General features: G+C 40.8%; 1 protein-coding gene across 2 annotated transcripts in view; it reads left to right on the top strand.

Annotated features, from left to right (window-relative positions):
* The window catches only part of LOC139568632 (integrin alpha-L-like), a 36,203-nt gene extending 23,762 nt beyond the window's left edge, over positions 1 to 12,441 (top strand). Inside the window, exons 18-31 of one of the 2 annotated variants that reach the window (XM_071390584.1) lie at positions 146 to 268; positions 423 to 493; positions 594 to 735; positions 1,136 to 1,234; positions 8,253 to 8,332; positions 8,537 to 8,614; positions 8,716 to 8,794; positions 9,039 to 9,146; positions 9,234 to 9,275; positions 9,396 to 9,521; positions 10,604 to 10,717; positions 10,822 to 10,851; positions 10,951 to 11,061; positions 11,162 to 12,441. In XM_071390584.1, the coding sequence (XP_071246685.1) occupies positions 146 to 268; positions 423 to 493; positions 594 to 735; positions 1,136 to 1,234; positions 8,253 to 8,332; positions 8,537 to 8,614; positions 8,716 to 8,794; positions 9,039 to 9,146; positions 9,234 to 9,275; positions 9,396 to 9,521; positions 10,604 to 10,717; positions 10,822 to 10,851; positions 10,951 to 11,061; positions 11,162 to 11,215 (1,257 nt within the window). In that variant the 3' untranslated portion in view covers positions 11,216 to 12,441. The remainder of the gene's footprint in view (positions 1 to 145; positions 269 to 422; positions 494 to 593; positions 736 to 1,135; positions 1,235 to 8,252; positions 8,333 to 8,536; positions 8,615 to 8,715; positions 8,795 to 9,038; positions 9,147 to 9,233; positions 9,276 to 9,395; positions 9,522 to 10,603; positions 10,718 to 10,821; positions 10,852 to 10,950; positions 11,062 to 11,161) is intronic. The other variant, XM_071390585.1, reaches the window with a different exon arrangement.
* The last annotated feature ends 304 nt before the right edge of the window (positions 12,442 to 12,745 follow it).

The following is a 12,745-nucleotide window of genomic DNA, read 5'->3' as shown; positions in this document are numbered from 1 at the left end:
GGGGATTTAATGAATAACATTACGTTGTTAGGTTGTTGAATTATTATTGAATTATTGTGTATTGATCTTTTTCAGTGATGAGAAGAATGAGGGTTTTTCAGGACTATGGATAGGGAAATGAATGCCACATTTTATTTTATTCCAGCAATGCGTGATCGACACATTATCGCCCATAATCATCCAACTTCATTTTTCTCAATCTGAAAGCCAACAAGAGGGTCTTACTGCCATTCTGAATACTGACAGTCCTACACAGGCTGTGGTCGAGGTACGAGGATACATTCTGGGTCTGACTAAAACCTGTTCACTTACAATGATCAACAGTACTAGCAATGACTGTGGACTGAGTACTGTAATTTAGCCAAAGACCTGTGAAAACAGGTAATCTAAACACATTCACAGTTGTCTTGAATTTGTCATAGGTGCCCTTTGAAAAGAACTGCAAAGAAAATGAAGCCTGTTTGGCAGAGCTTGAGGTGGACTTCAACTTTATGTAAGTATCTGATAAACATAAAGTAACTTGTTTGTGGCTATAATATTTACTGACTGCTCAAGTATGTTTTCTGACTGTACAGTCTTGTCTCTCTTATCAGCACATCAACTTTATTAGTGGTGGACCAGAGTTACTTCAACGTGACTATAAGACTGTCCAATCATGGGGATGACTCCTACAACACCAGTCTAACCCTCCTCTACCCTCCTGGCCTCTCATTCTCCATGATGCATCTTCTGAAGGTAATACCGACACCCCTCCATCTATTGTGTAATTCACTCTGATGTTTTATTCTTGCTCTCATCTAAAGCAGTGTTATTCAAACCTGGAGACCCAAAACATGTTTAGCCAATCAAGGGTTAGGTGATTAGTTTAATCAGGGGTGATCCTCCTGGGCTGGAACAGATCTACCCCTTCTCAGACTTGCTTTCAATGAGAATGACAGATCTATAACTCCCATTTGTATGTGAATTTGGTCAGGTTGCCCAAAAAACGTACATATAGCGATTTATGCGTAGTGCACCTTTAAGTGTTGAATTGGTTAGTTCCGTAAAGTGGTTCATTTTTAACATGCTTGTTTATTTTAGACTGTCAGGGACTCTGAATTATTTACACACTTGACATATTGTCTGTATTCCATAGTCCACAAGGAGAACTGTGTTCAGCTGTGGTGGTGTGGAAGGTGAAATGAACAGAACTACATGCAGTGTCAGCATACCTGTCTACCGTAGTAAAACTACAGTGAGTGCTTACTTAGATATACCAGTAAATAATGCTGTGAATACACCAGTAAAGCTTTAAAATGTTCTTAAATGATAAAGACTCAGAGCTAAAAGCAGTAACTCAATGTCTAATTGAGTGACAGCTTTGAAATGAGCGATACAGTGCCTTCAGAAAGTATTGGGACCCCTTGACTTTTTGCAAATTTTGTTGTGTTACAGCCTGAATTTAATACCCCGTAATGTCAAAGTGGAATTATGATTGACATTTTTACTAATTAAAAATGAAAAGCTGAAATGTCCAGACTCAAAATGTTTAACCCCTTTGTTATAGCAAGCCTAAATCAGTTCAGAAATAAAAATGTGCTTAATAAGTCACATAAATTGCAATGATGAGTAGAGAGCAGAGCATTACTTTATTCATCTCAACTTAGGAAATTGTTTTATCACAGCATGCATCAATGACTTAAAATGACAGGACACGCAACAATGACCAAAATGATAAAAACCAACATTTAAGACAAAAAGGCACATACACCATAGTATCCCTAAAATAATAATCTGATTCAATTGCTGTTTTTTTTTTATCCTACTTTGGGAAAGACAAAACCAAGCAACAACTATTACCAATAGGAAAACCTCATAACAAGTTAATCAATTACTCATTAAAAAGCTTCATGGCTGTCGGTAAAAATGACCATCTAAACCTCTCTGTGGAACATCTGGGCAGGCTTAACCTGCTACTGAAGCTGCTCCTGTGTTGAATTAGAGCCCTGGTGTCATTGTCCATGATCATGTGCAGCTTTTTTATGAACATGTCTTGCATTGATTCCAGGCTGCTGCCAATTGTAGTACTCTTTCTTAATGATTTTATCAAGCTTGCATAAAAGTCCTCCTTAGGTAAATTCCCTTTCCAGCACACAATGGCATAGGTCGCTACACTCGCCACGACATTGCTATGGAACATACAAAGCATTTTGTCACATACTTTAAAAGATCAAAGCTTCCTTAAAGTACATTCTGGATTGGGCTTTTGTCGCCACTGAAAAGCCTCCTCCCAGTTCAGTTTGTTGTCGACTGTTAAACCTAAGTACTTATTAGAGTCAACAATCTCTTCACCAGTGGCTCAGTTCATTGTTGTGTGAGAAGTTGAAAATATGCTGCAGTATGAAAGCCAGTTGATTAGCACACACCTTGAGTACTCTGGCGTCAACTCCATCAGGCCCTGCTGACTTACTGGGACTGATCCTCTTCAGCTGCCTCACTTGTTTCTTCGAGGTGCTCATGGGCTCAGTGCTTCCCAGATCAGAGTCCAGCACCTGCGCTATCTGATGTTGCTCTGCTGACAAATGTACTTATCGAATCCGGTAAAAAAATATAAAAAAAACTCTCGGTTTTCTTCCTACCGTACTAGATATCCTGCATGTTTTTTGCTTGCAGCTTACGGTCTAACGTCAGTATGTATTCATATTTTGCTTGGCACAATATTGTCAGTAGAGAAGTTATCATAGTCCGTTATGCATTCAGAGACCCTTAAGTTCCTCCTCCCAGTCGTCTATAAATAGATTCCAATCTGTACCGTCAAAGCAGCTCTGTAGCGCCTCTCCAGTTTCAGGTGTCCATTCGTGAATCACCGCCTGAGTGACATGTTACCTCTGGACCAGGGGGCGGTACTTTGGTAGCAGCTGGACGAGGTCGTTAGATTGTCCAGTGGAGGCAGAGCAGTCTAGCAGTAGGCATCTTTCACATTGGCGTAGAGAATGTCAATGGTCTTGTCCAGACGAGTTTGAACTTTAACATACTGTTAAGGTAGGAAGTGTTGCGGACAGCAGACATTGGTTGGAATCTCCAGAGATAACCGAGTAGGGTGATCGATTGAGTAGGTAATGTGGTGAATTCATGGATAGTGTCTGTGGCCAGTTAAAAATTTGCAGACGGCGGGATGTAGACAATCACTATCACGCTAGAGAACTCTTGGTAAATAGTAGGGTCGGCTGCCCACTGCTAACACCTCCACGTGAGGGGAACAGACCCTCTTCACTGTGACGCCATTGATTGATCACATACAGACGCCTCCCCCCTACTTGACCCCGAAAGTTCCGAGCTCCTGTCAGCTCTGATGATCGTGAAACCAACCACCGCCACATGGGAATCAGGTATGACCTCCGTTAGCCAAGTTTCCGTGCACCATACCAGACTTGTTTGCTGATGTAATCTCATATACGAAGTTGTTGCCGATAGCACCTCCGTCTTGATTACAAGCAAGTGGACATTTCCCATGATAAAGGATGGGAGATTGAGCTTCTTTCCTCTCTTGTTTTGTAGTCATACGCCTCCCCCGCTTCCCCTTTTCCTTGGTTTCATCTCAGGCGGCAGCTCTAGTAGGCCAACTTTACTTGGCTGTAGGGCATGAGGTTCATTCTGGCTGTACGTTACCAAGGTCTCTGCACTAGCAGAGTGTTTGGTGCACTCCACAGTATCTCAACTCAGTGAGGCTAGTAGTAGAATAAACAAATACTTCCAGTACTCCATCTTCTTCGTGCCATCAGTACAACCACGCAAGACAAGAAAATAATTTGCTCACTACAACAGGGATAGAGCCTCGGACGCTATTGTTTAACATTAATTTTGAATGACTACCTCGTCTCTGAACCCCACACACAAAATTATCTGTAAGGTCCCTCAGTCGAGCAGTGAACTTTAAACACAGATCCAACCACAAAGACTAGGGAGCTTTTACAATGCCTCACAAAGGGCGCTCATTGGTAAACGGGTAAAAATACATTGAATATCCCTTTGAGCATGGTGAAATTATTCATTACACTTTGGATGGTATATCAATATACCCAGTAACTACAAAGATACAGGCGTCCTTCCTTACTCAGTTACCAGAGAGGAAGGAAACCGCTCAGGGATTTCACCATGAGGCCAATGGTGACTTTAAAACAGTTAGAGTTTAATGACTGTGATAGGAGAAAATTGAGGATGGATCTACAACATTGTAGTTACTCCACAATAGTAACCCAATTGACAGTGAAAAGAATGTAGAATGGCGCCGGAGAGGATGGCTGATGTTCTACGTGCTCCTAACCAACTGTGCTATTCAGTTAGTTTTTTTGCGTTGTTTGTAACTTTTTAAAAACTTATTTTGTACATAATGTTACTGCTCAAGACCGAAAATAACTTCTGTACATCAGAACAGCGATTACACACCAAGAACTAGAAGAAGCTTTTTCTTTTAACGAGTCCGACGTGAAGGATATAGTGCTTTCCCGGGAACAGGCCCAAATCCCTGTCATTTGCGTGAGGAAGAGACAGAGGAAAAGGGGGCGGAGGTCAGGCTGCCTTCGGAGAATTCGTAGGCGAGCGACTACACCCCCACTACCATCCGTTCTATTAGCCAACGTGCAATCATTGGAAAATAAAATCGATGACCTACGAGCAAGATTAAACTACCAACGGGACATTACAAACTAATATCTTACGTTTCACCGAATCGTGGCTGAACGACGACATGAATAACATACAGCTGGTGGGTATACACTATTGTCAGGATAGAACAGCAGCCTCTGGTAAGACAAGGGGTGTTGGTCTATGTATATTTGTAAACAAAAGCTGGTGCACGATATCTAAGAAATCCACGATATTTAAGGAAGTCTCGAGGTCTCATGATAAGCTGTCAATCTACCTAGAGAGTTCCTGTATTTTTTGTAGCTGTCTACATACCACCACAGACTGATGCTGGCACTAAGACCACACTCAATGAGCTATATACCGTCTTAAGCAAACAGGAAAACACTCATCCTAAGGCGGCGCACCTAGTGGCCGAGGACTTTAATGCAGGGAAACTTCCTTTCCACCAGCATGTTAAGAGGGGGGGGGGGAACAAACTCTAGACCACCTGTACTCCACACACAGAGGCTCATACAAAGCTCTCCCCCGCACTCCATTTGGCAAATCTGACCATAATTCCAACAAAAATTAAAGCAAGAAGCACCAGTGACTCGGTCAATAAAAAAAAAAGTGCTCAGATGAAGCAGATGCAAAGCTACAGGACTGTTGTGCAGCACAGACTGGAATATGTTCCGGGATTCTTCCGATGGCATTGAGTACACCACATCAGTCACTGGCTTCATCAATAAGTGCATCGATGACTGCAGGTTAAGGAGTAATACTGTAACCCGGAAGATTAGAAGAAATCCCGCTATGCCCTTCTACGAACCATCAAATAGGAAAAGCTTCAATACAGGACTAAGATTAAATTGTACTACACCGGCTCTGACACTCGTCAGATATGGCAGGGATTGCAAACTATTACAGACTACAAAGGGAAGCACAGCCGAGAGCTGCCCAGTGACACAAGCCTACCAGACGAGCTAAATTACTTATATGCTCGCTTCGAGGCAAGTAACACTGAAACATGCATGAGCGCATCAGTTGTTCTGGACGACTGTGTGATCACGCTCTCTGCAGCCGATGTGAGTAAGACCTTTAAACAGGTCAACATTCACAAGGCCGCAGGGCCAGATGGATTACCAGGATGTGTACTCTGAGCATGCGATGACCAACTGGTAAGTGTCTTCACTGACATTTTTAACCTGTCCCTGACTGAGTCTGTAATAACATGTTTCAAGCAGACCACCATAGTCCCTGTGCCTAAGAACACTAAGGTAACCTTCCTAAATGACTACAGACCCGTAGCACTATGTCTCTAGCCATGAAGTGCTTTGAAAGGGTGGTCATGGCTCACAACACCATTACCCCAGAAACCCTAGACCCACTCCAATTTGCATACTGCCCCAACAGATCCACAGATGATGCCATCTCTATTGCACTCCACACTGCCCTTTCCCACCTGGACAAAAGGAACACCTATGTGATAATGCTATTCATTGACTACAGCTCAGCGTTCAACACCATAGTGCCCTCAAAGCTCATCACTAAGCTAAGGACCCTGGGACTAAACACCTCCCACTGCAACTGGATCCTGGACCTCCTGACGGGCCGCCCCCAGGTGGTAAGGGCAGGTAACATCTGCCACGCTAATCCTCAACACAGGGGCCCCTCAGTGGTGCGTGCTCAGTCCCCTCCTGTACTCCCTGTTCACTCATAAGTGCACGGTCAGGCACGACTCCAACACCATCATTAAGTTTGCTAATAACACAACAGTGGTAGGCCTGATCACCAACAACGACGAGACAGCCTATAGTGAGGGGGTCAGAGACCTGGCTGTGTGGTGCCAGGACAACAACCTCTCCCTCAATGTGATCAAAACAAAGGAGATGATTGTGGACTACAGGAAAAAGGAGGACCGAGCACACCCCCATTCTCATCAATGGGGCTGTAGTGGAGCAGGTCGAGAGCTTCAAGTTCCTTGGTGTCCACATCAACAAACTAACATGGTCCAAGCACATCAAGACAGTCGTGAAGGGCACGACAAAACCTATTCCCCTCAAGAGACTGAAAAGATTTGGCATGTGTCCTCAGATCCTCAATAGGTTCTACAGCTGGATTATCGAGAGCATCCTGACTGGTTGCATCACTGTCTGGTATGGCAACTGCTCTGCCTCCAACCGCAAGGCACTACAGAGGGTAGTGCGTACGGCCCAGTGCATCACTGGGACCAAGCTTCCTGCCATCCAGGACTCCTATACCAGGCAGTGTCAGATGAAGGCCTTCAATTGTCAAAGACTCCAGCCACCCTAGTCATAGACTGTTGTCTCTGCTACCGCACAGCAAGCGGTACCGAGCACCAAGTCTAGGTCCAATAGGCTTCTAAACAGCTTCTACACCCAAGCCATACGACTCCTGAACATCTAATCAAATGGCTACCCAATTTGCACCCCCCCCACTCCTATTTTACGCTGCTGCTACTCTTAGATATTAAAGTGACTATGCATAGATAATAACAATCTACATGTACATATAATCTCAATTACCTCGACTAACCGGTGCCCCCGCACATTGACTCTGTACCGGTACCCCCTGTATACAGCCTCGCTATTGTTCTTTTACTGATGCTCTTTATTTGTTACTTGTATGTTTTACTTAACCAACAATGCAGTTAAGAAAAATAAGTTAAGGGCTTGTAAGTAAGCATTTCACTGTAAGGTCTACACCTGCTGAATTTGGCACATATGACAAATAAACATTTGTTTTGAAGGAAGAAGCCTGTACATAATACAAATATTCCAAAACGTGCATCCTGTTTGCATAAAGGCACTAAAGTAATACTGCAAAAACTGTGGCAAAGAAATTAACTTTTTGTCCTGAATACCAAGTGCTATGTTTGGGGCAAATCCAATACAACACATTACTGAGTACCACTCTCCATATTTTCAAGCATAGTGGTGACTGCATCATATTATGGGTATATTTGTAAATCGTTAACTAGGGAGTTTTTCAGGATAAATAAATAAACAGAATGGAGCTAAGCACAGGCAAAATCCTATATCCATGGTTGTCTGCTTTTAACCAGACACTGATGAATTCACCTGTCAGCAGGGCAATAACCTAAAACACAAAGCCAAATCTACACTGGAGTTGCTTACCAAGAAGACAGTGAATGTTCCAAAGTGAGTTACCGTTTTCACTTAAATCTACGTGAAAATCTATGGCAAGACCTGAAAGTGGTCAACAATCAATGACAGAGCTTGAATAAAAAAATAAAAAAATAAAAGGGCAAATGTTGCACAATCCAGGTGTGGAAAGCGCTTCGACTTACCAGAAAGACTCACAGAAGTAGTCTCTGCTAAAGGTGCTTTTACAAACTATTGACTCAAGGGTGTGAATACTTATGTAAATGAGCTTTCATTTTCAATAAATTTGCTAAAATACATGTTTTTACTATGTCATTATGGGGTATTGTATGTAGATGTTTTTTTTATTTCATCCATTTTGAATTCAGGCTGTAACAAAATGTGGAATAGGTCAACAGGTATGAATACTTTCTGAAGGAATGCCTTCCACTTTTTTCCACTTCCAGTTATGATCAATCTCAAATCAAGTCTGACTGTCAACTATGCCATTTTCATTTCCAGGCCGTGTTCACCAGTAAATTCCATATTTTGAATACATATGACTGGAACGACACAATGGAAATGACCGTCATTGGCCTGAGGTAGAAAATCTGCTTCCACAATGTGAATGTGTGAGAGAATCAGTCCAAGAAAATCCAATTTCCCCATGCAGTCAAAGTATTGCACATACATTGCTTAAAACTATTTTTAGACAACCCCAATACCTTCTACTCAATTAGCTGAAGCACTTCATAGCATTCCATTTATGTACACAAAAAATGCTTTTGCCTTTGCTTTATTTACAGCGACAATGGAAACTCAACCAATAGTTCCCTTACCAGGACCATCCCTGTTCAATTTGCAGTTGACCTGGTAGCAAAAGCGTAAGTCTTCACAAGCCTATACTTGATATGTTGTTTGAGAATGACTCCATCAAGTTAATTGAATAAAATCAAGGTGACATATCTTTTTGTTGTTGTTGAAGCCTTCCCCAAGACTCCACAACTTACATTAACTTTACTCTGGAGGACACATCACCTAAAAGACTGGTGAATGTATATGAGGTAAACAATCAGCTGCTATTGCTGTGACTGGTCTTGAAAGTGTGAGTCACACAATGTGAGGGAAATGAGTTAGATCTTTTTATACTCCAAAAACAAACCATTTTAATGTCTCTGTCACTCTAACCTTGATCTTTTGGGAGTTAAGGTCTATGTTTTGTTACAAATTCTGTGACAAATGCCTTTGTATGAAATCTCTATTCAAATGTTAGTATGGTTGAGTGACTAAATGTCCCACTGTTTACAGGTCCAGAACTTGGGATTTAAGTCTGTACCCATCACAGTCACCTTCACTTTCCCAACTAAGCTTGAGCACAGATTTGAAATGAAGGACTACCAAATATCTGTCTTACAGGTAAACTGTTCACATTGCTTACGAAAATGCTGACATTTTTCTGCCATAATTTATTTCAATAAGAAGTTTCCTTTCTTTTCTTTGAAGAACCATACTCAATGTGGAAAGATGATCAATTCAACAACAGAGGTGAGTATTCAAATATGCCACTCACTCTAGACATTGTTAGTAACCTATCCAATCAGGTTATAACTCAGTATAGTAATCATGTTACTGAAACACACATGTTGCTTCTGGCTGTGTTTACAGTACTGCTCTCCAGAAAAATACTGCAAGTCCATCGAGTGTGAAAGTTTCCTTTTGGAGAAGTTTTTGACAGTTACATTTGTGCTGTCTGGAAATGTTTCCTTCAAGGACCTCGATCAACATGCAAGGGTCTGTATTAAGCCAACTTTAACAAATGATGGTACAGAGTAACAACATGCTAATAATTAATGAGACTTTGGGACAGCAAACATCCCTCTTTAAATCTTTGTCATACTTATTATTCATTACCACGCTACACCATTTAAGCTAGAAACGCTACTCAAACTTTAAAACATGCAGTGGTCAGGACCAGTGTGCTTGCATACAATTATTGATGTATGTTATACTTTTTAAAGTAGATATTTTTGTCCTCCATCCACTTCCATGGGATTTCTTCAACATTCTAAAAGTTCCATTGTTACAGACTCCCATGAATTCCAACATTCTATTATACAAATCAAGAGATACAGATGTCTTAATAACCGCATCAACTTCATTCATTAAGTTAACTTCCCACTGATGAATACGCCATGCAAGAGACGCGGAAAGTAGCCTAGTAGTTTTTTAACTTTTGTAGGCTTTTTGAATGGTCTTCAATGGGCAAAATTGTTGCGCAATTTATTGCAAAAACATCATAAAGCATTCCGATTTTATGATAAACTTGAAGCCCATGCAAAAGACCAGGAACACAGAAGTATGACCTAGGAACGCATCACTTGCCTGGCTTATTAACTGACAAATAAGCTACTTTCCCAACAACTTAGAGGGTATGACATCTTGGTCTACTTCTCTGCTTTTCAATTCTAAAATCAGAACAGAAATATCTTCTACCTATCAAATGATGCAGCTTTGTTAGTTACTGCATTGACTAAATTCACTGTCAACTTTTACAAACTGAAAATGTGACCACTTTCCGAGCTTTTTATACCTCAACTTAGACATAACATATGGGTCTACTGCTCCGCTATTTAAATCTGAAATCAGACAGCTGTTCTAGTAACCACAACTACTTTGTCTGAACTTTTTTGAAACATCTGCCGTTTTGACCACTTTCCCAACAAGTTACGACAAAAACATAGAGCTTCGTATAACTTCTCTGCTATTTAAATCAGAACACTTCTACCACAAAATACTTTAAGAACTGAAGCAAGTAACATTCTATTTAATGTAAAATTACCACCTAGTTCGACTAACAATATCTCACTCTACAGAGCTTGTCATTGCCAAAGAAATTCACTGGGGATAGAGAAACAGTCAATTTCATCAGTTTTGTCAAACTCAGCTATGACAAAAAACAATATGTCCAGACAGCGAGTGACCCAAGGGTAAGTTTACTGTAAAAAAAAACTTTCTTCAACAAAGACATAAATATTTATTGAGCAAAGATTCCCAAAAGCATCAATTTTGTATGTATTTATTTGCTCATTAGGATAACTCTTCAAGCTTCCACCAAACACAGGTAATTCCATTTGTGGAATTAAACTGATTTACTGTATAAGAATTGTTTTTAAATTGCTTGTTCCATCGTCACTCATTGTCTCAAAATGTATTCCTCCAGATTGATGTTCAGGCTGAGATCATCATTCCTCCCCATAGAGACCTGATAATAGGTACAGGAGTTGGCGTAGGACTCTTCCTCCTGATCATCATCACAATGGCCATGTATATGGTGAGTATCAATGCTGCGACAGAAACTTTGCTTCTGCAATGTAAAGGGCCAACCCTTTGATTGTTGAACTGTTCAACATTTTTTCCCCCTTTCTACTCAGATGGGATGCTTCCAGAGAAAAAGCCTTGATAATGAAGAGAATGAAGGGGAATAGAGTGAGCAAGATGACGCTGCTAAGGCTAACAATGTCTATGCTAACGCTTTGGAGAAGCAGCCAAAGCCTGAGAGCAGAGCCAATACCTCTCCTTGTTGACATTCAGACAGTAAAAAATGGCTTCCACGCTAGCAATGAGGGGGTAAGGGGAGGGACCAAAAGAGAAACAGGATGTCAGTCAGATGCAGGCTAAAGGAGTTGTAGTCTAAGCAACAAAAAAATAAAACTCAGGCTGATTGACTTAGGAAATGTACTTGGTATTGAGACTTATGTTGCTTCCTTATGCACACTGAATACATGTAATTCAACCGCCTAAAACGTTGTTGGCCAACAGATTTTCTCATGGAGTTCATATTCAATAGGGTTTTCAGTACATTTATCTAATGTAAATATTATCCAATATTTAATGGATTGAACTACTGAATGGCAACATCCAGGATTAATCAAACCATTATACTGAGAAGGGCATACATTTTCTAAAGGGGGCTGACTCAGATTTAGGAAATATTTAATTACGCACACCTTTCCTACACACTTCTCAGTAGTTGGTATTCAGACTTAACTTATGCAGCTGTGCAATGGGCTTTGCAGGCTTGGTTTCCTTGGGCACACCCGAATACATTTAATTAAACAGCTGAAAACCTTCCCACTTGCTGGCCAACAGATTTCCTTGTGGAGTTGTCATTCAATAGGGTTCAATACATTGATCTTAAGCCACCCCTTTAAATACAGTGTTGCTTTAATTCGAATTTGTCGACAGACTAGACTACATAGAGAACGTGTACAGAATATATGGATCAATGAAAGATAGAGATGAATGTGCATATAATTAGATGGCTGTTTCAGCACCAACTGGTATATTTAGGGACATTTTTGGGTTAGAAAAGTATGAATCACAAAACAAAAACTGCTTTAGCGAGCCTTTAGACACATTGAATGAAAAATAGTGGTTTGATTCATGCTGAAAGTTGTCAAAATCATTCCATGAAATTTGGGAAGGTGTATAAAAAGTGTACAATAAGTTTTGAACAACAGTCCTACCCTAATCATGGAGCTGTATGACAACGGTCCAGCCGCCGTGCGCTATGCTCGCAAATTATTGCGCAACATGTTGGCTTGGTGGGGATGGAGGCCCACTTTTTTGTTTTCTTTTCCGTCATTGTAAATAAGAATATGTTCTTAACTGACTTGCCTAGTTAAATAAAGGTTAAATAAAAAATGTATTGTGCTGGATGTTATTACCGGTGCTTTGAGATTATCAAAAATGATCAATACTTTGTAGTTATGTGCCTTTTGTAATGTCATTATGGTGGCAGCCCAGGTGCAATGTATGAAATGGAAATCAGATTTTTTTTAAATGTAAAAAAAAATATTTATACCCTTTGTAACTGCAAGCCTAAATTTTCTCACGTGCAATACATTTCCTAAACAAGTCACAATTTGCTGGACTCCTGATCCTCTTCCTTAAAATAAGCTGTAAGGGCCTCCCGGGTGGCACAGTGGTCTAAGGCACTGCATCGCAGTGTTAGC

The sequence above is a fragment of the Salvelinus alpinus genome, chromosome 2 (genome assembly GCF_045679555.1).
Source record: "Salvelinus alpinus chromosome 2, SLU_Salpinus.1, whole genome shotgun sequence".
NCBI classification, from domain to species: Eukaryota; Metazoa; Chordata; class Actinopteri; order Salmoniformes; family Salmonidae; genus Salvelinus; species Salvelinus alpinus.
This window is presented reverse-complemented; position numbering and strand designations above follow the sequence as displayed.